Below are 27,256 nucleotides of genomic sequence, written 5' to 3'. Positions count from 1 at the left end.
CTTACTGTACTTACAATTGCTCATTTTGTCCTTCTACCCAGTTACTTCTTGTCTTTTCCATTAGGTCTGTGACATTATGTGATTAAAAACTGACTAACTGAATCCTTCTAAGCTCTACATAGAAATATGAAGTCTCTTTTCCCTGCATGAGTCATCACTACAAAGTCCATGGAGAGGAGGAGGGAAGCAGCTGGGAATGACTCATGCAGGGAAAAGAAACTTCCTGTTTTGACATAGAGCAGAGAAAAGAGAAGACTTTACTGGGTAAAAAGGCAAAAGGAGCAATTGTAAGCACACAGTGCTTTAAAGTAAGATAATGATTGCAACATATTCAGAGGATTAAAAACTTTGATGGGAGGAGTGCTTCTTCAACTATGGACTTGTCGTTTGCCGTCTGTAGTACTGATTCACGAGCTAATGATTTAGAGTTTACAATACCTGCCCCGAACTTTCGATCTGTGAGTATGAATAGTTGACAACAATACAAAAGGCAGAATAAAATATATGGTTCTTTATTTCTTGTATATTATGTTGCCAACCACCTTAACATTGTGTGTATTTAAGAAGTAATGATCGTTTATGTTGAGATGCTCGTAAATACATTTGTAATACATTCAGTTTTATGCTTACAATGAACTGGAAATATGACAATAAATGTCTAATGTGCTTTTAATTGAAAACCTGGCACAGCAGTATTTACTTACTAATGTATTTACTGGCGATATACCTAAATTCAGTAGGACACAATAGGTCTTTTATCCTGCAGCACTTATACCATGTCACATATTGTAATCTCTTCAGGAGAACCAGAATACCATTTACAGTATAAAAGCATGACATGATGCCCAATACATATATTACCGCTAGACAGATTTCTTCTTCATGACCTTTTTCTTATTTAGTGCCAAACACATTGACAGTATAGCATTTGTATAATAAGCTTAACCTTATTGGGTTTCTTTTTCCTTCTCTATTGCTGTTTGATAGTCCCACTTAAAAAAAAAACCAAAGAAACAAAACGAAGGCATAAAGGTGAATATAAACATATTATATTACAGGTTGTCCTGAAGACTATCCATGTAGTCTCTAAGTTCGCGTGAATCTCCAATGTTCATATCCTGACAGACCCATTTAATATTTTCTTCATTTCCAAAGATGACAGCATTGGTATATGGACCACCTTCTTCTGGTAAAATCGTAGTAAAGGATGTGAATTTTACCCGTTTTCTCTTTGAACTTCCTGCATTTTGAGGCTCATCCTTAGGCCCTTTTTCATAAGTGTAATCTGATGACCTCATAATTTGACTATATGGATTCTTTTGTGAACCACCATTAAGTAAAAAATTGTTTTCTTCAAATTGCGACCTCCTGTCAATCATTGTAGTGCATTCTTCTGCCACAGGAATGTCCACAGGGTTTTCCAACAGTTCTACCTCATTCCCGAGCCATACCCAGTCATGTGAATGTGGAATATTTGCCTGATCTGCCACTGGAAACCTTTTATGTCTATATTTCCAAGCAAATGCCACACAGTTAATTAAAAAGACAAGAATTGCAAGGCAGAAGACACAGAGAAGAGCATACATGCCAATTTCCAAGTCTGTGAGACCCCTTGAAGTCTGTGTAAGCTCACTTTCTTGATTGTGTTCTGAGGCTATTCTTGTAGGAAAGCTGGTATATGGAATAGGAACAATGTGGGCATCGTTATAGTTTTTGTGATAGACTACAGGGGAATCAGATGTTGCATTTTTATTTGAATCTTCATAATTGACTGCAGAAGATCCCTGTTTGGGCCACTCATTTGCAGTCCTTTCTTGCTCTGCAACTTTTTCAGTTGTTTTACTTGCGATTTTCTTAAATTCATCATTTATGCTTTGAATTTCATTAATATTTCCCTTTTGATCAGACTCCTTTTGGCCAAATTTAACTTTGATAGTTCCACTTCCAACAGCAAGGCTACTTTTTCTTTTAGATTTCTGGCAGATCTCACTGATTCCAAATTCTAACTTTATTAAAGGTCCTTGGCCTTCTCCTTCAGCAACTACAACTGGCCAGTTTGATAAAGGATTCTGATAGGTGGAAACCACCATCTCATCTAGAGAAGACACCATAATTGAGAAGTCTTTACTTTCATAGATATCCAATGGTGTTACTGAGCCATCGCTAAACAAGGTCCACACACTGATGACTGCCTCCTGTAACAGAAAAAAAGTTACCTTCACAGTATACAGAAAATATCATGGTGTCAGCGAAAATCAGTCTGCGATCATATTAATAAAGATATGTTTACCTTTTAGATAAATTATGTTATGGAGCCCCAATTTCCTACTATACAAATTCATATAATTATCCCAACAGGCTTGCAAATCCCTCAACAGGCTGTAATTCATATCATATCCATTGGGTGACTACTTTTAGATACATATAGATACATAATTTAAACATCCCCTGAAGATAACTAGTCATCTACAGTACAGACCAAAAGTTTGGACACACCTTCTCATTTAAAGATTTTTCTGTATTTTCATGAATATGAAAATTGTACATTCACACCGAAGGCATCAAAACTATGAATTAACACATGTGGAATTATATACTTAACAAAAAAGTGTGAAGCAACTGAAAATATGTCTTATATTCTAGGTTCCTTAAAGTAGCCACCTTTTGCTTTGATGACTGCTTTTCACACCCTTGGCATTCTCTGGATGAGCTTCAAGAGGTAGTCACCGGAAATGGTCTTCCAACAATTTTGAAGGAGTTCCCAGAGATGCTTAGCACTTGTTGGCTCTTTTGCCTTCACTCTGCGGTCCAGCTCACCCCAAACCATCTCGATTGGGTTCAGGTCTGGCGTAGCACCCCATCACTATCCTTCTTGGTCATATAGCCCTTACACAGCCTGGAGGTGTGCTTTGGGTCATTGTCTTGTTGATAAATAAATGATGGTCCAACTAAACGCAAACCGAATGGAATAGCATGCCACTGCAAAATGTATTGGTAGCCATGCTGGATCAATATGACTTCAATTTTGAATAAATCCCCAACAGTGTCACCAGCAAAGCACCCCAACACCATCTGTTAGGAGTCGAGTTTCCTCTGCTGCACAGGGGGAATCTCGATCCGTGTCTGCTGCGGTCTCCCATTCGGTATCGGCTGCAGTGGGCTCTGCTCAGCGGAGACGTCGCTCCCGGCGTCTCGCTGAGGCTGATTCGGTGCATAGGGTCACTACTGCCTTTTCTGGCTTTCCTATGGTACCCTGCACTGATCTGCGGCGAGCGAGCCTCTCTGGGACTAAGTCATTGTTTACTCACACTGAGCATGCCCAGGGCAGGGTCTCCCATTGGAGGTCGAGGGCCACATGTTCGCTCACATGCTCAGGTGCTGCAGTACATTCCATTGGTCCTCCTGGAAGGTCCTGAAAGGGCAAAACATGCTCAGGTGCTGCAGCACTTTCCATAGGTTCTTCTGGAAGGTCCTGAAGGAGCGAAAACTTCGGTGGCGGCTTCCTGTGCTGCAGCTATATAGACTGCGCATGACCGCACGGCCATGCGCTAGTGTTGTCTTGAAAATATGTGTGTGTGTAGATGGATGTATGTCGAAGGATGAAAGCTCCTAAATATCCCTCCCTAGTGTTGTTGACTGTTTGCGGATGATGGTAGCTATCTAGCGCCCGACTAGCCATCAGCACAAAACACACATAACAGCGTCTAATTGCTGTGACCGCCTGTACGGCGCCGTGCGCTTTCCTTACCCAAGCCTGGGTGGTTAGCGGCGTCCGTTTGTGCGGCACCGCACGCACTCTCGTGCCTTTATTTACTATTTCGATAGTTTCCTTACACACCCAGTTGCGGTGTTGTGCCAGCGGTGGTCTAATCGGACTTCAATCCTAGTTGGGGTTGTGTTCGCTGACTTATTGCTCGCGCTCTATGTGCGGTACCGCGGTCCTGTGACGCAACAGGATCGCTTCCTTCACGCAGGGTGAAGTTAACCCTTGTATGTATACTTATAGTACCGCCATATAGTCCGTCTTACTTAGCAGCAGGTACTTTCCTGCACGGTGGATCCCGGGTTGCGAACGCACCAATTCCATCTAATAAACTATATATTTGGTGCGTTCCGCCAACCCTAACACCATCACACCTCCTCCTCCATGCTTCACGGTGGGAACTAGGCATGTAGAGTCCATCCGTTCACCTTTTCTGCGTCCCACAAAGACAAGGTGGTTGGAACCAAAGATCTCAAATTTGGACTCATCAGACCAAAGCACAGATTTCCACTGATCTAATGTCCATTCCTTGTGTTCTTTAGCCCAAACGAGTCTCTTCTGCTTGTTGCCTGTCCTTAGCAGTGGTTTCCTAGCAGCTATTTTACCATGAAGGCCTGCTGCACAAAGTCTCCTCTTAACAGTTGTTGTAGAGATGTGTCTGCTGCTAGAACTCTGTGTGGCATTGACATGGTCTCTAATCTGAGCTGCTGTTAAGCTGTGAATTCTGAAGCTGGTGACTCGGATAAACTTATCCTCAGAAACAGAGATCTTCCTGTCCTGTGGTGGTCCTCATGTGAGCCAGTTTCTTTGTAATGCTTGAGGTTTTTGCCACTGCACTTGGGGACACTTTCAAAGTTTTCAAAATTTTTCGGGCTGACTGACCTTCATTCTTAAAGTAACGATGGCCACTCATTTTTCTTTACTTAGCTGCTTTTTTCTTGCCATAATACAAATTCTAACAGTCTATTCAGTAGAACTATCATCTGTATACCCACCAGACTTCTGCTCAACACAACTGATGGTCCCAGCACCATTTGTAAGGCAAGAAATCCCACTTATTAAACCTGAGAGGGCACACCTGTGAAGTGAAAACCATTTCCAGTGACTACCTCTTGAATCTCATCCAGAGAATGCCAAGAGTGTGCAAAGCAGTCATCAAAGCAAAAGGTGGCTACTTTGAAGAACCTAGAATATAAGACATCATTTCATTTGTTTCACACTTTTTTGTTAAGTATATAATTCCACATGTGTTAATTCATAGTTTTGATGCCTTCAGTGTGAATTTACAATGTTCATAGTCATGAAATTACAGAAAAATCTTTAAATGAGAAGGTGTGTCCAAATTTTTGGTCTGTACTGTATGTCCACTCATTTTGGTATACGAAGAGCCAAGACAATGGTTAAGGAAGAGCACCTTTTTATCTTCATGATATTTTTTCGACAAAATGATTGTAACTTCTGGTATAAATGTCTCTACATTGAATTCAGTCCCTACTTCAGCTGGGGTCCAGCACCTAAGTGTTAAAAGTGCCAAGTTATTGTTCTAGATGTAGGGGCTACACTCACTTAAACAGTATATTTATCTCTGCAGAGTTGTTACTACACCAATATGAGCAAGTGTCAAGTTTAACAGATCATTACACGTATACGGGATATTTGAGTATTATTTTGAGAAAGTTTCCATAAGAATTCACTTTGTATAACCTGTGATTGAACAATACCCAGTAATTTAAGAAACAAGACACTGCTGGGTAAAAAGGTTAGATGGAGGCAAGAGACTCACCTTGACAAATAATAATGCAATTTTCTAAAATGAGCTCATGCAAGAAAAATAGTCATTTTTCTTCAGTGAGATAACGCTTTGCCCACAAATGAGCTGGATATTAAATGTAATAACCACTTTACCTTTGTCACAAAAAATATGTACTAATATAAACAGCAAGTCCGAAAATCCTACTGTGACAATATAGAATGGAGATAAAAAGGTTGTGTAAACAATGCGACTACTCTTTTTGTGCTATATATTTGATAATACTTCTTCTTACAAGAAAGTAAGTTTTGAGAAGACTAGTCTATGGCTTTTAAGGAAGTTGTCTAGTTTAGACTGGAGTAAGATTTGTGGTGTAAAGAACACCGCAGCTCATCATGAATTTGACAAGCAGGAGATGACACGAATATTCTGCTCTAAGGCTGCCAAAAGTCAGAAAACTTTGGAGTATTTCGCATTGCACCAAAACTTAGCAATTTTTTTCAAAGCTTTTAGAATTCTGGCATAAAAGCTTTTATGAATTGGGTTCTAGGAAATGTAACACTTATTTGCAGATATCCCACAGCCAAAATCTGTTCACTGGGATTCATAGCAGGGGACACTGTGACAACTAAATAGACAAGGGACCCTTTTAAAAAAGTCTCCATTATTAGCAGAATGAGATAATACTAAATAGGTTCACATAGAAGAGGTAAAACAATTATTACATTGAGTACTCTGTGTGTACTATTTGGCAATAATTTGTCTGTAAGGTATTGACCACTCTACAATCTGTAATACTGAAACAGTTCTCCAAGAAATAGTTGAATGATTGCAATACCAAATCACTTAAGTCATACCCGGACTGTGATTATGCATGAGTGCTAGGGCCTTTGTCTACCATCACAATACTGATTATAGAAGAAACACAGAAGGCCACGCTCACACACTCAGTATTTGGTCAGCATTTTACATCAGTATTTGAAAGCCAAAATCAGGAGTGGAACAAATAGAGGAAAAGTATAATAGAAACACGTCAGCAATTCTGTATTTTTTACCCACTTCTGCTTTTGGCTTACAAATATTTATGTGAAATACTGACCAAATACTGAATGTGTGAACATGGCCAAAGGAAACTACACTCTTATTGACCAACATTTGGCATATTGTATGTTGCCAACCCATCCTGTGCCTAAAGACTTCTGGCATTTTAATATACTACAATACTACTTCATATACAGTGGTTCCTGAAAGTTTCCAACTCTTCCAAAATTTTCCATATTCTACATAAACTTGATCTAAATGTACTGTACATTAGATTTTCACACATGGCCTGAAAGTATCTGAGAGAACCAAATAAAACAAAAAAGAGTCAAAAATATTAGATTTTGCTTTTTTTAAATGAGGAAATTATTTAGGAAATTATTTATTATCACATGTCTTTGCGTAGAAAAAGTAAGTGAACCTTTAGGATTGGGATAAAATTTAAAGGTGAAATGAGTCTGGTGTTTTCAATCAATGGGATCACAATTATGTGTGAATGGATGATCTATCTATTTCTGATCTACATAACACATATTTATGGAAGTGTATCATGACATGAATAAGGTTTTTTTCTGAAAATCTCACAAGAAGAGCTGTTGATGCCCATTAGGCTGCAAAAAGTTACAAGCACATCTGTAAAGTGTTTGGACTCCAACAATTCACAGATGGACAGATTAGTTACAAATGGAGTATATATATATCAAGACCATTTTTACTCTCTCCAGGAGCAGAAGTGGTCAACCAACAATGATGACGGCGTATAATAGTCTGCAAAGTCATAGTAACCTTTGAGCAATTGAAAGCATTGGACAAGCCAAAAGGCTATGTGTACAATGTTGTGTGGAAGAATCAAACCAATATAGAGTTTTTAGTTTACATGAGAAGCGTTATGTTTGGGGAAGAATAAACCACTGCACTATATCATAAAAACGTCATACCATCTGTGAAACATGGTGGTGGTAATATCATGGTTTGGGACTGTTTTGCTGCATCATGGCCAGGATGACCTGTCATCATTTATGAAAAAATGAATCCTGAATTGTATCTGCAAATTCTGAAGGAAAATATCAGGACATCTCCAGGAGTTGAATGTCAAGAGAATATGGGTGATGAAGTAAGACAATGATTCAAAGGACACAAGTCGTTCTAACAAAGAATAGTTAAGGAAGAATAAAGTTAAAGTTTTGGAATGTTTAAGTCAAAGTTCTGATCTTAATTTTATAGAAATGGGGTGGAAGTATCGGATGTGAACAGTTTATGGAAAGAAAAACCCAGCAACATAACTGAGAAGAAGCTGTTTTCTAGGGAGGAATAGGCTAAAATTCCTTCAAGACGATGCACAGAACTAATTAACAATTACTGAAAATGTATAGATGCAGTTACTGACATTCAAAGTGAAGGCTCACATACTTTTGCTCCTCACAGACATGTGATATTAGATTATTTTTAGAATTTAAAACAATTACATTGACAAGTATTTTTGACTCATTTGCTAGATCTGATGTCGTTTTAGGAAACGCTTATGTAGAAATGTGGAAAATTCCTAAGGGTTAACTTCCAAGCACCATTGTGTATAATTATTTAAACTCTGAGGAAATTAATTTGTTTCTATATGTGTCTTAGTGGTAAGTAGGGTTGAGCAACTTTTATTTTTATAGGGTCGAGTCGGGTTTCACGAAACCCGACTTTCTCAAAAGTCGGGTCGAGTGAAATCGGCCGATCCTATAGAAAAGTCGGGGTCGGGGTCGGCCGAAACACGAAACCCAATGCAGTGCAATGGGATACTAATGGGTCCCAGGGTCTGAAGGAGAGGAAACTCTCCTTCAGGCCCTGGGATCCATATTAATGTGTAAAATAAAGAATAAAAATAAAAAATAGGGATATACTCACCCTCGGACGCGCCCTGGTTCTAGCCGGCAGCCTTCCTTCCTAAGAATGAGCAAGTGAAGGACCTTCGATGATGTCGCGGCTTGTGATTGGTCGCGTGACCGCTCATGTGACCGCTCACGTGACCAATCACAAGCCGCGACGTCACCGCAGGTCCTTCACTCGCTCATTCTTAGGAGGGGAGACTGCCGGTTAGAACCAGGGCGCGTCCGAGGGTGAGTATATCAATATTTTTTATTTTTATTCTTTATTTTACAAATAAATATGGATCCCGATACCGATTCCCGATATCGCAAAAATATCGGAACTCGGTATCGGAATTCCGATACCCAATAAGAAGATCGCCGACCTCATGGCCGACCCCACACAGGGATCAGGTCGGATTTCATGAAACCCGACTTTGCCAAAAGTCGGCAACTTCTGAAAATGACTGATCCGTTTCACTCAACCCTAATGGTAAGCAATGTTATTTTGCCTCAATGCGTTTAAGATAAATCTGGGTTTATGCCCGAAGCCTCAATGGATGCCCGGTTGCATGGGTTACTTCAAATTAACCCCTTCACGACAAATTACAGATATTTGCCGTATGTAATATGTCATGTTCCTGCCTTTGATGCAAGCTCACACTCTGAGCCCAATTCTTTCCCAGTACATGATGGCTGATTTAATCAGCCTTTAACAGCTGTGGGTGGAGTGGTGCTCTGCCCGCGACTGTTTACCTGTTAAATCCTGCTGTCAACATCTGACAACAGCATTTATCATGTGCTAACAGGGGTGGGCAGCATTCCAATCTCTTATTAGCATGCCCGTGATGTAATAATGGGGTACTGATTGTTGTCATGATAGCCGGGTGTCTGCTGATTACCTACGGTCTCTGTCTTTATGATACTACTGTGAACACTGACCCATGGCTCATAATTTCTGCTATACATAGCAGGGCTGAAGCACTACAGGAGACTGCACAATCACAGCTTCAAGTCCCCTAAGGAGACTATTAAATACAGTAAAAAGAAAGTTTTCAAAAATAGGAAAAAATAAAAATCCCACAAAAGTTCAAATCATCTCCTTTTGCCCAATTAAAAATAAAACAATTACAAAAAATTTTTAAATATCATATCAACCTCAACTGGTATCAGTAAAAACATTTGCACAAAAAATAAGCCCCATATAGCCTTATATCCCGAAAAATGAAAACTGTGTGGATCTTGGAAAATGGCGTTCAAAGCAGAAAAAAAAACAAATACAAAAAATTTTTTAACACCTAAATAAAAAAACTATACACGTCTGGTGTCTGAAAAATCATATTGCCAGGTCAGTTTTATCATATAGCGATCATGGTAAATAAAAAACCCAAAAACACAATCAAGAAATGGCACTTTTTTGCAGTTTCACCCCACTATTTTACAGCTTTTTAGTACACTCTGTGGTAAAATGAATTGCGAAATTCAAAAGTACAACTTGTCCCGCAAAACACATGGCCATATTGATGGAAAAATAGAAAAATAAAAAAGTTTTGTCTCTTGGAAAAAGAGGAGGAAAAAATAAAATTGAAAAAAAAATAATAGAAAATGGCCCAGGGGGAAGGAGTGAATGTTTGCATGGGTTACCTCACGCACATTGCTTTCCTTCTACATTCACAGTTGTACTGACTGACAAACTATAAAATGTGTCCTAGCATGTTTGTGTTCTCCTGAGATAGAGAAATGAGATTGTGAACCCCTCTGGAGAAAGACACCAGAGTGACTGAATATATTCTTTTTACTCACAGTGCTGTGTAAAATGTGGGCATTATTGTATGTAAATAAGACATAATACAAAAAAAGAAGTCAAGGTAAACTATCCTTTTCACAGTATAATTTGTGGAAATACAGTATTCTGCATTTTTAGTATCATTATACCTGTTTCATCTCGTGTAGGATATCACTGGCTGTAGTCGTTGTAATGATGGCTCTTTTATTACCCTTACTGGCATGTACAGACAAGGAAAGACCAGTAATAAGTTGGATTCCTAGGTCAACAATTCCCACACGATCGTCCAGAACTGTCACTGTTTTTTCAGCCAAGATAGAATCAGACAATGGAGAAAGAACCTGAGAAAGTAATTGTAACAATACTTGGTAAATGGGTACAATAGCAAATGTATATACTATATATAACTCAACACTCTAAATTTTCTGAAGTGCTTGCTTATTATTAGGACACACTTGCAATATTCCCTAATTTATAATTTGACATGACCACTTACTATAAGGGTAAAACCATTAAATAGAACTCTAACCACGAAATTAGGGTTTCCATTTTAGTTCCAGTGTCAGAGGTACCGTATATAAAATCAAGTATCTTACCATGTAATCTGCCCTAAAAAAAATATTTGTGAACGAATGAGTCATTTTAAAGAGCTCACTAAAATAGAGCATGGTAACATAATAGGATGCTACAGTTGCAATAACTCAATTTTTAACATTTCTTCCCTCTTATTGGTTCCACAATTAACTGCGAATTATATAGTTGAAAAGTTGAAGTGTTTAGAAACTACACCAACTCCATGTAAATACCATGTAAACATACTGAGCAGGGTTGCTGAGTGCGGAGGCACATAGTGTGGAAAAATCACCAACTATTTAATATTGCTGACTCAATAACTACAGAATTCCAAAGATCCTCTGGCATTAACATCACTACAAAAACTGCCTTTGGCAGAGAAGCTGCATGCAATCCTTACACCACCAAGCACACTGCCAAATTCTGGGTGAAGTGGTGTAAATCAAGTGCCCACTAGATTCTGGAACAGTGGAAACATGTTCTGTGGAGTAATAAATCATATTTCTCTAAGTGGCAGTTTGACGGATGGGTCTAGGTTTGAAAAATGTCAGGAGAATGTGACTTCCATGCCTGCATTGTGCCATGCTGGTGGAGGTAGGATAATGCTATGGGGTTGTTTTTCAAGGGTAGGCCTAGGTCCTTCAGTTCCAGTGAACGGAAAATATATATTTTTCAGCACAGCATGCCAAGACATTTTGCACAATTGTATGCTTCCCACTTTGTTTGAACACTTCAGGGATGGTCTTTTTCTGTTCAAACATCGCGGAATTCCAGTGAAGTTCTGGATGAATTGGCAAATATTTCCACATGCCCACCCAAAACATAGGAAGCTGTTTTAGCTGCAAGGGTGGGACCAACGAATATTAATATCTATGGCTTTAGAACAGTATGTCATTAAAGGTCTTGTATGGGTAATGTACTGTATACCGTGCCACAATAGTATTTTTTTCTACATAATGCATATAGCATTTACTTTGGTAGGTAATCTTTCAAGATGTTGTTGCCATCTTTTTGAAAATGAAGTACTGTATATATTTTAAATAAATGTACATAAGGGCATCACCAAAATGCTTAAACGTGGTAGTGAGGGCCCTCAGCATATATGTATTTACGTAGTCTGTCAGACCATTTTAGTATGGCCATGTTGCCAGGTCCAAATCGATAAGTCTACAGTCACTCTGTGTGAGTGGCTGGAGCCTGTCCAGTGTGCATGGCTCCCTCCATACACTTGTATTAAGCAAGACCGCGCCCTGCCTAGAGATGCGACTGGCCAACTAGAGGGCATGACCTTGTTCAATAAAGGTGCATGGAGCGACACTGCATCCACTGGATGGGTTCTGGCTGGGAGCGTATAAAATGCATACGTACCCACCAGTCCCGGTCCAGAAACTGGCGAATGCCCACCACACACAGGGTGTGCCCTGGGAGGATTCATAAGTCTGCAGTCACATAGAATGACTGCAAACTTATTAACTTGGACCTGACAATCTCGCTAAGAGATATAACTATTAATAGGTCACATATACATGGTGGCCAAAAAAGGTCATACATCTGAGAAGGTTTTTCTGCTAACGTATGCTAATGTTGTAGTAGTGTAGTATTGTTCATGCAATTTTGTATAAAAATTTTGTATCAAAAATTATAAATATGGCATGATATATGTCCATTCATAGAGAGTCTGGCTTGTAAATGCCAAGGAGATATGTTATTACGTATACATCAGTCATAGATTAGCCTATGCAAACCATAAAAATGACTCCATATTCCATATTACAAAGCCATAGACACTTCGGCCTCAATTCATCAAGCAGTTTCTACACCGATTGATGAAGCAGGTTCTGCCAAAATTCTGGCTTAAACAACTTGAAATTTCACAAGTGTTTACAACTTAAAGTTGCACAAATTCTTTTTTAACATTTGATATTTTTACACTAGTTCCAGCCAGTTCCCTCAACTATTTGAGAAGGGAGCAAAGCTCGAGTTGGATGGGGCATGGTCAAGCATTCCCGGCAAATTCCTCAATTCATCATTATTTACAACACAAAGCTGGCGCAAATGACGATAGACATAGTGGAATTGTTCTGGTGTGGCGTATGTTTCTGGTACTTTTAAAAGATCCACCAAATTCATTATGGAGCTGCGGGTCTCTTAATGAATTTAACACATCTTGCGTCCCCCTTAATCAAATGTCCCCTATACAAAATCTCAGTCTTAGTGAATCAGAGTCTTCATGGTTTTTTTTGTAGAGTGCCTCCTTAAAGCACCGTATTACAGAGTAATTCTGTAGTGGGGAAATCAATATATTCTTCATGCGACATTCAATGGAACAGAGTACATATGCCTTTTTATGAAGTCAAAGAGATTACAAGGTATGGTATGAGTCCACAGATTTATATGTGTGCTGTATTACTAGTGTATACTTTTCCAATACTAATAGATCTAGATGATTATGTCTCGGGAATTTATTTTTCCTAACACCTCCTAATTATGGAAATTAGTTTACGTAAAATATAATAAAACAATAGCCTATTGCCTTCTTACTCTACTTTTCAGCACCTCTTCTAGCCTATGTGAACGCTGGCTCACAGAGCCTCTACCATGTTGGATGGTAGTGGCTTCCCCAATGTAAACCTATGAGACCCAGAACAAGACTCCACAGGCTTACATTGTGACTTTCGGAGCACACATAAGCCTCTGTGCGATCTAGCTAGTTTGATTTTAGGCCATGTGAGCCAGATAGTACCAGAGCAAAGCTGGAAACTGAGAAATATGGTGATCAGTATTTTAATATATTTACACTACATTACACACATAAAGGAGGGGTTATGGAAAGGAAAATTTGCTGAGAAATCGTCTTAGACCGGTGTCACACTTGCAACTGCAATGCGAGAAACTCACGCGAGTCTCTCGCCTCAATACCCGACACTGCCGCCGGCAGTTCGGACCGGAGCATTCAGCTGCATAGAAATACATGTAGCCGCACGTTCCGTCCCGTGTGCCGGTGGCAGTGCCGGGTATTGAGGCAAGAGACTCACGTGGGTTTCTCGCATTGCAGTTGCAAGTGTGACACCGGCCTTAAACACACAGTAAGTTGTGATAATGTCAAATCAATGAGGTCTTAAAGTGTATTTGAAGTTACAGCAATTATGTTTCATGAACGTGACTTTACTAAAGTATCTAGAGATGTATGCAATGTGAAAGATTTACTCTACTACATCCCCCTTCTTCGTGCCTACACTTTAAACAAGCTTTTAGTCTGCTAATCGTCTGTTTTTGCTAATTTAACATGAATGCTATGGTCTGCTAAGTAGCATTATTTTAATTCACTTCAAATATTACCAGAGTTAACAGACATGGAAAACGCTAATGTGATTTTATGGTGTGCCTTTGAAGTGTGGGTGGTATTTCATCTCCCTCATTTTGCACTGATTGAGGGAAATCTTCTGTATTGCACATGATTATCTTGCTGAATCCTATGACTAGAGAAATATTCTGTACCAATTATTCTACGTTAGTGTTGCTTACTAACTGGAAAGATTTCTTTTCCAATCCAGAACATTCATTTTTGTCTTTTCTGAAGACAGATGATGTAAAGTTTGAATGATTATCTAGGCCAAACAGCTAATGGCATTCAGTAATACTGGACAGCATTGCTGACAGCTGGCACCTCATCAGTCCAATGTATTCGCAAAACAGTGACAATACACAAAACAGATTCTCAGAAGCAATTTTGGAGTGTATTTTTAGATAGATAGATAGATAGTTTTTTTTACATATCACAATCTATTAAAAATAAAGGACTGAACTCTTGCAATTTTCACACTGGTCACTGGGGATTTTTTAGACTTCCTTTTGTTTCAGGAAACAACACATGTAGATAGCCACAATGGTCAAATCCTGACTATCTTTTGCATTGAAAGAACTTAAATGTGTGTGCAAAGGTAATTGTGACATTTATGACTATATTAACAAATGGATGTTACCTCTTTTTCCCTTTAGTATAAGGATACCCTTCGAGAGTCTGATGCCTTCAGACTGCACTAACCAGTTACTGGCAGTGAGTGTAGCAACTGTTGTGAATTCTGTGGCAGAGCTCCCTCCTGTGGTCACAAGTGGTACTTCGGCTGATTCTCTCTGTGAGCTTCCGTTGGTGGAGGAAAGTGGTACTGCGGCTTCTGAGTTTCCTTCCTCAGGTGATGTGGTGAAGTCGTTAGGTGCTGCTCTATTTAACTCCACCTAGTGCTTTGATCCTGGCCTCCAGTCAATGTTCTAGTATTGGACCTGTTTCCTCCTGGATAGTTCCTGTGGCCTGCTGCTCTGCATAGCTAAGTTCCGCTTTGCTATTTTGTTTGCTGTTTTTTCTGTCCAGCTTGTCTATTTGTTTTTTCCTGCTTGCTGGAAGCTCTGGGACGCAGAGGGTGTACCTCCGTGCCGTTAGTTCGGTACGGAGGGTCTTTTTGCCCCCTTTGCGTGGTTTTTGTAGGGTTTTGTGTTGACCGCAAAGTTACCTTTCCTATCCTCGCTCTGTTCAGAAAGTCGGGCCTCACTTTGCTAAATCTATTTCATCTCTACGTTTGTCTTTTCATCTTAACTCACAGTCATTATATGTGGGGGCTGCCTTTTCCTTTGGGGTATTTCTCTGAGGCAAGGTAGGCTTATTTTCTATCTTCAGGCTAGCTAGTTTCTCAGGCTGTGCCGAGTTGCATAGGGAGCGTTAGGCGCAATCCACGGCTGCCTCTAGTGTGGTTGGAGAGGATTAGGGATTGCGGTCAGCAGAGTTCCCACGTCTCAGAGCTCGTTCTATGTTTTTGGGTTATTGTCAGGTCACTGTATGTGCTCTGACCTCTATGTCCATTGTGGTACTGAATTACCTTATCATAACAAGCAACACACTTAATTGATCAAAGGAACAGTAATGTTCACTCAGTATTTAGAAAAGATTCTTCAGACTTGTATTTTTATAGGAAAAAAATGATTTTAGAAATTTACAGATGTTTCAGAAGAGCCGCATATCTTGTTCTTCAGTTCACTTCATGCAATATTCACTAAGCAACAAAGGAAATGTTCACCTACAATATATATAAGCTTTATATACATACATTTAAAGCCAAAAACTGGACATTTCAAGGCTTTTTCTGAGATATTACAATATTGATGATGAGGTGGAGAGTGTATAATATAAAGAAATAGCAATTAAATCTGTTCATTTTCCAGTCATGATATCCAATCCATCAGTCACCTACAGTAAGTGCTGAAACCAGGGAAGTCATGTACTCACTAATAATATTTCAAGCATATTACCGCTGTGGCCAATGATTGGCTGCAGTGGTCAGGTGACTAATGAGCTGGACCTTTGGAATGGTAGTGAGATTTAAGGGTAATTATTTCGTTTAGAACAAACAATACATTGGGGCTGATTTTTAGAAAATCTTATTGATTTAATTGATTTCCGAGTTTGTAATCAAACATTTTCCTACTTGTATAAGGTTTTTGCTAGAATGTAAAATATTGGATAGAGACAAAGCAGCAACCTGAGCCTGTTATTAGACAGGAGATAGATTTCAGACTCCGCATGCATACAGTAGACAATACAGGCAAAGATCCCGACACTGATTCTAATTGTGCTCCAATGGAGAAAACGTTATGCAATGTAGTAGATACTTCTTATAATCAGTTTTTACATTTCCGTAATATCATTTTGACTTTACTGCAAAACGACTTGAATCAAGGGAGAAGGATTAGCAGACAAATGTGGGCTTCTTATTGCTAATTATTCATTACTGGCTTTAGGTTTTCAGTTGACTTTACCTATCTTCTTTCCAGCATTAATACGTGGATGTGCTTTTGCATTTTGTATCCCAGAATTGGGGCATGACCCCAATAAAAAATACTAGTTCCGATACATACTGTAGATGTAGTAAGGTACATTATGGGGTGTAATTTGAAATGTATGGCCAGCCATGCAACTACAAATGATCCCCAAATCTACCACATTCCATGGATTATTGTGGTGTTTTCCTATATACAGTAGCAGAATGACCTTTGGGTCCCCGCTGGAACCATGGGTTGAGCGCAACTGCTACCTGTTCAGCCCATTTTACTCCTCTCCTGGGCTTTTCTACATACACCATGCCTTTCTGTATGGGGAGGTAGTTCCATCATGCAACAACCGATTTAATGTTGTCTCATTTCTCTTATATTTTAGGTCAAGGGCTAAGAACATCAAATATGATAAATATGCAAAAAAAAAAGAGTGAGGGGAGCCAGCAATCTAATATATAAAGCTGAATGTGTGTGTGTCTGGGAATGGCATCTACACCGTCGCAGCTACAGCCACAAAATTTTGCACAGTCACACGTCTGGACCCCGAGAGCGTCATAGGCTATGTTGTGAGGTGAAATTTTAACCCCACGCTTTCCAATTCACCAAACAATTTTGCCCTTATCTACATAATGGGGAAAAAGTGAAAGGAAAAGTGTTGGAGGCAAATTGACAGCTGCCAGATGTGAACAAGAGGGACTTAAAGAATGAGAGCGATGGCGCCAAAGAGTATATACCGTACAGTTGCTAAGGTGGGGCCCCGACATGAGATACTCACCACACACAGGGATATGAATGAACACACACACACAAAATGCGCCACACACTACCACATGCTTGAACACATATACCACCCTCAGCACACATTTCACCACTCATACACCAACCTCGACACATAAAAGTCGAAACACAAAAGTCGCCACTCAAAACTCGCCACACGCAAAATTCGCCACATGCAAAGCTCACCACATGCAAAACTAGGCTCACACAAAACTAGCCACACGCACAAAACTCACCTCATGGAAAACTCACCACACGCAAAACTTGCACACGCGGAAAAACTGGCACATGCACAAAAGTTGCAACACATGCAAAAGTTGCCTCACACAAAACTTGCACATACTCAAAAGGCACCACACATAAAACTTGCCACGTGCAAAACTCGCCACGCGCAAAACTTGCTGCACACAACTTGCTACATTAATCTGTCACATGCAACTCAACACACAAAGTTGCTACACGCATATCGCCACACAAAACTCATCTTACAAAAGTCGCTACATGCATGTCGCCACACGCAACTCAACACACACAACTTAACACATGAAACTCGCCCTAAAACACACACAAGTTTGGTATTATCCTTCAAAAATAAAAGTCTGATTAATAAGCAGACAAACTACAAGAGCAACAAATGTACCATATGGGAAATATGGCAGCTGTCAGTCACATGACCTGTCTATTATGTGTATGTGTGAGCTAATATATACCGCCAGGGGGGAAGGCTTCCTGTTGGCTGGGGATTTATCAGGCTGCCAATTTAGCTTACAAATACTGACCAAATAATGTGTGAACGAGGTCTAATACAAGAGGAGATGACATACAGGTACAAACTATATACAGGTGAGATGACACACAGGTATATACTATATACAGGAGCAGATGACACACAGGTATATACTATACACAGGAGGAGATGACTTACAAGTATATACTAAATACAGGAGGAGATGACATACTGTACAGGTATCTATATATATAATTGTCTAAGGGTTTTTCCGTCTGTCTGTCTGTCTGTCTGTCCTGGAAATCCCGCATCTCTGAGTCGAGGCCGTCAGGAAACTCCTGACGAAACTGCGGGGGCAATGAATCGCGCGTCGAGGTGCGCTACGGGACAACTACTACCACCCACACTTCACTATGGCTGCAGGTATATGCTGAGCTTGTTATGGGATCCTCCATTATTACCTTATATTACTGTTTGGAGGCATTATCAGTATTCTACCACTAGGAAATAGTTCCGTCTATACCATAGGGTGAGCTTCTCCTAGGAATTGGTTTTGTATTCTTTGGTGGTATTTCATGTGGATGGTACAGAACTGCTGGTTGGATTAACCCACACTTGTCCCTTGTGGACACTGTTATTTTTTATATGCGCTATATTGTGTGTGGGTCCCAATATATTTGTACCACAAATACCCACTGTTAAGTAATATATTATCCCTGGGAGTTATTATCATATTTTTATATGCCCGCCAGGCCTCGACCAATCAGCGACGGGCACAGTATCGACGTAGAAATCCCGCGTCTCTGATTGGTCGAGGCTGCCAGGCCTCGACCAATCAGCGACGGGCACAGCGACGATGATGTCATAAAGGACGTAGAAATCCCACGTTTCTGATTCAGCGACGGGCACAGTATCGACGTAGATGTCATAATGGTTGCCATGGCGACAATGATGTCATAAAGGTTGCCTCGACCAATCAGCGACGAGCACAGTCTGCCGCGAATTCTGGAATCATCATTGTCCATATACTACGGGGACATGCATATTCTAGAATACCCGATGCGTTAGAATCGGGCCACAATCTAGTATATATATATAAAGCTGAATGTGTGTGTGTGTGTATGTGTGTGTGTGTGTGACTGTATGTATGTCCGGGATTGGCATCTGCACCGTTGCAGCTACAGCCACAAAATTTTGCACAGTCACACCTCTGGACCCCGAGAGCGTCATAGGCTATGTTGTGAGGCGAAATTTTAACCCCGCGCGTTCCAATTCACCAAACAATTTTGCCCCTATCTACATAATGGGGAAAAAGTGAAAGGAAGAGTGATGGAGGCGTCGCAGCTACAGCCACAAAATTTTGCACAGTCACACGTCTGGACCCCGAGAGCATCATAGGCTATGTTGTGAGGTGAAATTTTAACCCCGAGCTTTCCAATTCACCAAACAATTTTGCCCCTATCTACCTAATGGGGAAAAGTGAAAGGAAAAGTGTTGGAGGCAAATTGACAGCTGCCAGATGTGAACAAGGGGGACTTAAAGAATGAGAGCGATGGCGCCAAAGACTGTATACCGTACAGTTGCTAAGGTGGGGCCCCGACATGGGATACTCACCACACACGGGGATATGAACACACACACAAAATGTGCCACAAACTACCACGTGCTTGAACACATATTACCCTCAGCACACATTTCACCACATACACCAACCTCGCCACATAAAAGTCAAAACACAAAAGTCGCCGCTCAAAACTCGCCATGTGCAAAACTCGCCACATGCAAAAACTAGGCTCACGCAAAACTCGCCACAAGTGCAAAACTCACCTCATGGAAAGCTCTCCACACGCAAAACTTGTACACGTGGAAAAATTGCCACATGCACAAAAGTTGCAACACATGCAAAAGTTGCCACACACAAAACTTGCACATACTCAAAAGGCACCACACATAAAACTCACCAAGCGCAAAACTCGCCATGCGCAAAACTTGCTGCACACAACTTGCTACACTAACCTGTCACATGCAACTCGACACACAAAAAGTTGCTACACGCATGTTGCCACACAAAACTCATCTCACAAAAGTCGCTACATGCATGTCGCCACACGCAACTCAACCCACACAACTTGACAAACGAAAATCGCCCTAAAACACACACAAGTCTGGTATTATCCTTCAAAAATAAAAATCTGATTAATAAGCAGACAAACTACAAATGCAACAAATGTACCATACAGGAAATACGGCAGCTGTCAGTCACATGACCTGACTATTATGTGTATGTGTGAGCTAATATATACTGCCAGGGGGAGGGCTTCCTGTTGGCTGGGGATTTATCAGGCTGCCAATTTAGCTTACAAATACTGAGGTAAAAATACTGAGCAAATAACGTGTGAACGAGGTCTAATACAGGAGGAGATGACACACAGGTATATACTATATACAGGGGAGATGACACACAGATATATACTATATACAGGAGAGATGACACACAGGTATATACTATATAGAGGAGGAGATGACATACAGGTACATGCTATATACAGAAGGAGATGACACACAGGTATATACTATATACAGGAGGAGATGACACACAGGTATATACTATATACAGGAGCAGATGACCTTCAGGTATATACTATATACAGGAGGAGATGACATACAGGTATATGCTATATATAGAAGATGACATACAGGTATATACTATATACAGGAGGATATGACACACAGATATATACTATATACAGGGGAGATGACACACAGGTATATACTATATACAGGAGGAGATGACATACAGGTATATACTATATATAGAAGGAGATGACATACAGGTATATACTATATACAGGAGATGACATACAGGTGTATACTATATATAAGGGAGATGACAAACATGTATATACTGAGGTGAAAATGAGAGGTGTGAGGTGAAAATGAAAAGGTGTGAGTGCAAAATGAGAGGAGTGAGGGAAAATAGTGGAGTGATCGGAAAATGACAGATGTGAGGTCGAAATGACGAGTGTTAGAGGGGAATGAGAGGAGTGAGGGAGAAAATGAGAGGTGTGAGGGAGAAAATGAGAGATGTGAGGGGGAAAATGAAAGATGTGATTGGGAAAATGAGAGACGTGATGGGAAAATAAGACAAGTGAGGTGCTATAACTAACCACAGATATTTACTATGCCCAGGCAACGCCGGGCTCTTCAGCTAGTATACTATATACAGGAAGAGATGACATACAGGTATATGCTAGTGCATTCGTGCACTATTATTCGTGTACATTTATTCAAAGTACTTTTTCTAAGTGCTGGCAGTTATAACATGGCAGAATATGACAAGCATCTCTTTTCTCTTCATACAGTTAAATCTATCATTCATTCTCTGAACTGAAATACCCTGCATGGCTATTGCTCCAGTCCCTGACAGCAAGCATATAAACCAATAGAGAACAACAGAAGGTACACATATGTTACCAATATATAAGTTTATTAACCCCTCTGTGACCTTAGACGTACTATCCCGTCGAGGTGCCCTGGGCTTATCTGACCCTGGACGGGATAGTACGTCATAGCCGATCGGCCGCGCTCACGGGGGGAGCGCGGCCGATCGCGGCCGGGTGTCAGCTGCTTATCGCAGCTGACATCCGGCACTATGTGCCAGGAGCGGTCACGGACCGCCCCCGGCACATTAACCCCTGGCACACCGCGATCAAAGATGATCGCGATGTGCCGGCGGTACAGGGAAGCACCGCGCAGGGAGGGGGCTCCCTGCGGGCTTCCCTGAGCCCCCCGCAGCAACGCGATGTGATCGCGTTGCTGCGAGGGTCTCCTCACCTCCCTCCCTGCTCGAGCCCCGGATCCAAGATGGCCGCGGATCCGGGTCCTGCAGGGAGGGAGGTGGCTTCACAGAGCCTGCTCAGAGCAGGCACTGTGAAGGCTGCAGCGCTGCATGTCAGATCAGTGATCTGACAGAGTGCTGTGCAAACTGTCAGATCACTGATCTGTGATGTCCCCCCCTGGGACAAAGTAAAAAAGTAAAAAAAAAAATTTCCAAATGTGTAAAAAAAATTAAAAAAAATATTCCAAAATAATGAAAAAAAAAAAAAATATTATTCCCATAAATACATTTCTTCATCTAAATAAAAAAAAAAAACCAATAAAAGTACACATATTTAGTATCGCCGCGTCCGTAACGGCCCGACCTATAAAACTGGCCCACTAGTTAACCCCTTCAGTAAACACCGTAAGAAAAAAAAAAAAAAAACGAGGCAAAAAACAACGCTTTATTATCATACCGCCGAACAAAAAGTGGAATAACACGCGATCAAAAGGACAGATATAAATAACCATGGTACCGCTGAAAGCGTCATATTGTCCCGCAAAAAAAGAGCCGCCATACAGCATCATCAGCAAAAAAATAAAAAAGTTATAGTCCTGAGAATAAAGCGATGCAAAAATAATTATTTTTTCTGTAAAATAGTTTTTATCGTATAAAAGCACCAAACCATAAAAAAATGATATAAATGAGGTATCGCTGTAATCGTACTGACCCGAAGAATAAAACTGATTTATCAATTTTACCAAACGCGGAACGGTATAAACGCCTCCCCCAATAGAAATTCATGAATAGCTGGCTTTTGGTCATTCTTCCTCACAAAAATCGGAATAAAAAGCGATAAAAAAATGTCACGTGCCCAAAAATGTTTTCAATAAAAACGTCAACTCGTCCCGCAAAAAACAAGACCTCACATGACTCTGTAGACCAAAATATGAAAAAATTATAGCTCTCAAAATGTGGTATTGCAAAAAATATTTTTTGCAATAAAAAGGGTCTTTCAGTGTGTGACGGCTGCCAATCATAAAAATCCGCTAAAAAACTCGCTATAAAAGTAAATCAAACCCCCCTTCATCACCCCCTTAGTTAGGGAAAAATAAAAAAAAATGTATTTATTTCCATTTTCCCATTAGGGCTAGGGTTAGGGCTAGGGTTAGGGCTAGGGCTAGGGTTAGGGCTAGGGTTAGGGCTAGGGTTAGGGCTAGGGTTAGGGTTAGGGCTAGGGTTAGGGCTAGGGTTAGGGCTAGGGTTAGGGCTAGGGTTAGGGCTAGGGCTAGGGCTAGGGTTAGGGCTAGGGTTAGGGCTAGGGTTAGGGCTAGGGTTAGGGCTAGGGTTAGGGTTAGGGCTAGGGTTAGGGCTAGGATTAGGGTTAGGGTTAGGGTTGGGGCTACAGTTAGGGTTGGGGCTAAAGTTAGGGTTAGGGTTTAGATTACATTTACAGTTGGGAATAGGGTTGGGATTAGGGTTAGGGGTGTGTCAGGGTTAGAGGTGTGGTTAGGGTTACCGTTGGAATTAGGGTTAGGGGTGTGTTTAGATTAGAGTTTCAGTTATAATTGGGGGGTTTCCACTGTTTCGGCACATCAGGGGCTCTCCAAACACGACATGGCGTCCGATCTCAATTCCAGCCAATTCTGCGTTGAAAAAGTAAAACAGTGCTCCTTCCCTTCCGAGCTCTCCTGTGTGCCCAAACAGGGGTTTACCCCAACATATGGGGTATCAGCGTACTCAGGACAAATTGGACAACAACTTTTGTGGACCAATTTCTCCTGTTACCCTTGGGAAAATACAAAACTGGGGGCTAAAAAATAATTTTTGTGGGAAAACAAAAAGATTTTTTATTTTCACGGCTCTGCGTTATAAACTGTAGTGAAACACTTGGGGGTTCAAAGTTCTCACAACACATCTAGATAAGTTCATTGAGGGGTCTAGTTTCCAATATGGGGTCACTTGTGGGGGGTTTCTACTGTTTAGGTACATTAGGGGCTCTGCAAACGCAATGTGACGCCTGCAGACCAATCCATCTAAGTCTGCATTCCAAATGATGCTCCTTCCCTTCCGAGCCCTCCCATGCGCCCAAACGGTGGTTCCCCCCCACATATCGGGTATCAGCGTACTCAGGACAAATTGGACAACAACTTTTGTGGACCAATTTCTCCTGTTACCCTTGGGAAAATACAAAACTGGGGGCTAAAAAATAATTTTTGTGGGAAAACAAAAAGATTTTTTATTTTCACGGCTCTGCGTTATAAACTGTAGTGAAACACTTGGGGGTTCAAAGTTCTCACAACACATCTAGATAAGTTCATTGAGGGGTCTAGTTTCCAATATGGGGTCACTTGTGGGGGGTTTCTACTGTTTAGGTACATTAGGGGCTCTGCAAACGCAATGTGACGCCTGCAGACCAATCCATCTAAGTCTGCATTCCAAATGATGCTCCTTCCCTTCCGAGCCCTCCCATGCGCCCAAACGGTGGTTCCCCCCCACATATCGGGTATCAGCGTACTCAGGACAAATTGGACAACAACTTTTGTGGACCAATTTCTCCTGTTACCCTTGGGAAAATACAAAACTGGGGGCTAAAAAATAATTTTTGTGGGAAAACAAAAAGATTTTTTATTTTCACGGCTCTGCGTTATAAACTGTAGTGAAACACTTGGGGGTTCAAAGTTCTCACAACACATCTAGATAAGTTCATTGAGGGGTCTAGTTTCCAATATGGGGTCACTTGTGGGGGGTTTCTACTGTTTAGGTACATTAGGGGCTCTGCAAACGCAATGTGACGCCTGCAGACCAATCCATCTAAGTCTGCATTCCAAATGATGCTCCTTCCCTTCCGAGCCCTCCCATGCGCCCAAACGGTGGTTCCCCCCCACATATCGGGTATCAGCGTACTCAGGACAAATTGGACAACAACATTTAGGGTCCAATTTCTCCTGCTAACCTTGGAAAAATACAAAACTGGGGGCTAAAATATAATTTTTGTGGAAAAAAAAATATTTTTTATTTGCATGGCTCTGCGTTATAAACTGTAGTGAAATACTTGGGGGTTCAAAGCTCTCACAACACATCAAGATGAGTTCCTTAGGGGGTCTACTTTCCAAAATGGTGTCACTTGTGGGGGGTTTCTACTGTTTAGGTACATTAGGGGCTCTGCAAACGCAATGTGACGCCTGCAGACCATTCCATCTAAGTCTGCATTCCAAATGGCGCTCCTTCCCTTCCGAACCCTCCCATGCGCCCAAACGGTGGTTCCCCCCCACATATGGGGTATCAGCGTACTCAGGACAAATTGGACAACAACTTTTGTGGTCCAATTTCTCCTCTTACCCTAGGGAAAATACAAAACTGGGGGCTAAAAAATAATTTTTGTGGGAAAAAAATTTTGTTTTATTTTTATGGCTCTGCATTATAAACTTCTGTGAAGCCCTTGGTGGGTCAAAGTGCTCACCACACATCCAGATAAGTTCCTTAGGGGGTCTACTTTCCAAAATGGTGTCACTTGTGGGGGGTTTCAGTGTTTAGGCACATCAGTGGCTCTCCAAACGCAACATGGCGTCCCATCTCAATTCCTGTCAATTTTGCATTGAAAAGTCAAACGGCGCTCCTTCCCTTCCGAGCTCTCCCATGCGCCCAAACAGTGGTTTACTGCCACATATGGGGTATCAGCGTACTCGGGACAAATTGGACAACAACTTTTGAGGTCCAATTTCTTCTCTTACCCTTGGAAAAATAAAAAATTGGGGGCAAAAATATAATTTTTGTGAAAAAATATGATTTTTTATTTTTACGGTTCTGCATTATAAACTTCTGTGAAGCACTTGGTGGGTCAAAGTGCTCACCACACCTCTAGATAAGTTCCTTAGGGGGTCTACTTTCCAAAATGGTGTCACTTGTGGGGGGTTTCAATGTTTAGGCACATCAGTGGCTCTCCAAACGCAACATGGCGTCCCATCTCAATTTCTGTCAATTTTGCATTGAAAAGTCAAACTGCGCTCCTTCCCTTCCGAGCTCTCCCATGCGCCCAAACAGTGGTTTACTGCCACATATGGGGTATCAGCGTACTCAGGACAAATTGGACAACAACTTTTGAGGTCCAATTTCTTCTCTTACCCTTGGAAAAATAAAAAATTGGGGGCAAAAATATAATTTTTGTGAAAAAATATGATTTTTTATTTTTACGGTTCTGCATTATAAACTTCTGTGAAGCACTTGGTGGGTCAAAGTGCTCACCACACATCCAGATAAGTTCCTTAGGGGGTCTACTTTCCAAAATGGTGTCACTTGTGGGGGGTTTCAATGTTTAGGCACATCAGTGGCTCTCCAAACGCAACATGGCGTCCCATCTCAATTCCTGTCAAGTTTGCATTGAAAAGTCAAATAGCGCTCCTTCCCTTCCGAGCTCTCCCATGCGCCCAAACAGTGGTTTACTGCCACATATGGGGTATCAGCGTACTCAGGACAAATTGGACAACAACTTTTTGGGTCCAATTTCTCCTGTTACCCTTGGTAAAATAAAACAAATTGGAGCTGAAGTAAATTTTTTGTGTAAAAAAGTTAAATGTTCATTTTTATTTAAACATTCCAAAAATTCCTATTAAACACCTGAAGGGTTAATAAACTTCTTGAATGTGGTTTTGAGCACCTTGAGGGGTGCAGTTTTTAGAATGGTGTCACACTTGGGCATTTTCTATCATATAGACCCCTCAAAATGACTTCAAATGAGACGTGGTCCCTAAAAAAAAATGGTGTTGTAAAAATGAGAAATTGCTGGTCAACTTTTAACCCTTATAACTCCCTAACAAAAAAAAAAATTGGTTCCAAAATTATGCTGATGTAAAGGAGACATGTGGGAAATGTTACTTATTAAGTATTTTGTGTGACATATCTCTGTGATTTAATTGCATAAAAATTCAAAGTTTGAAAATTGCGAAATTTTCAAAATTTTCGCCAAATTTCCGTTTTTTTCACAAATAAACGCAGGTACTATCAAAGAAATTTTACCACTATCATGAAGTACAATATGTCACGAGAAAACAATGTCAGAATCACCAGGATCCGTTGAAGCGTTTCGGAGTTATAACCTCATAAAGGGACAGTGGTCAGAATTGTAAAAATTGGCCTGGTCATTAACGTGCAAACCACCCTTGGGGGTAAAGGGGTTAAATACCCATATTACAAATACATATACAGCGATATGAAAAAAGCTATAACATACAAACATATAAACATGACAATACCCTATACCTAGGGGAGGAAATAGGATCGGCTATGTACAATAGAAAAACCAATGAGGCCACATGACCACCCGACACAAAACACCACGTCTGTGGG

The 27,256-nt window shown here is 40.7% G+C and overlaps 1 protein-coding gene across 1 annotated transcript in view; it reads right to left on the bottom strand.

Moving 5' to 3' along the window:
* Positions 1-497: 497 nt before the first annotated feature.
* Positions 498-27,256, bottom strand: part of TMEM132B (transmembrane protein 132B) — a 1,045,283-nt gene continuing 1,018,524 nt past the window's right edge. The window contains exons 8-9 of the mRNA XM_069756039.1: positions 10,340-10,531; positions 498-2,195 (exon numbers count right to left, since the gene is read on the bottom strand). Coding sequence (XP_069612140.1) covers positions 1,053-2,195; positions 10,340-10,531 — 1,335 coding nt within the window. The 3' untranslated portion in view covers positions 498-1,052. The remainder of the gene's footprint in view (positions 2,196-10,339; positions 10,532-27,256) is intronic.

Source organism: Ranitomeya imitator, chromosome 1 (assembly GCF_032444005.1).
Source record: "Ranitomeya imitator isolate aRanImi1 chromosome 1, aRanImi1.pri, whole genome shotgun sequence".
Classification (NCBI taxonomy): Eukaryota; Metazoa; Chordata; class Amphibia; order Anura; family Dendrobatidae; genus Ranitomeya; species Ranitomeya imitator.
The sequence above is the reverse complement of the archived record's forward strand: the minus strand, read 5'-3'. Positions and strand labels throughout refer to the sequence as shown.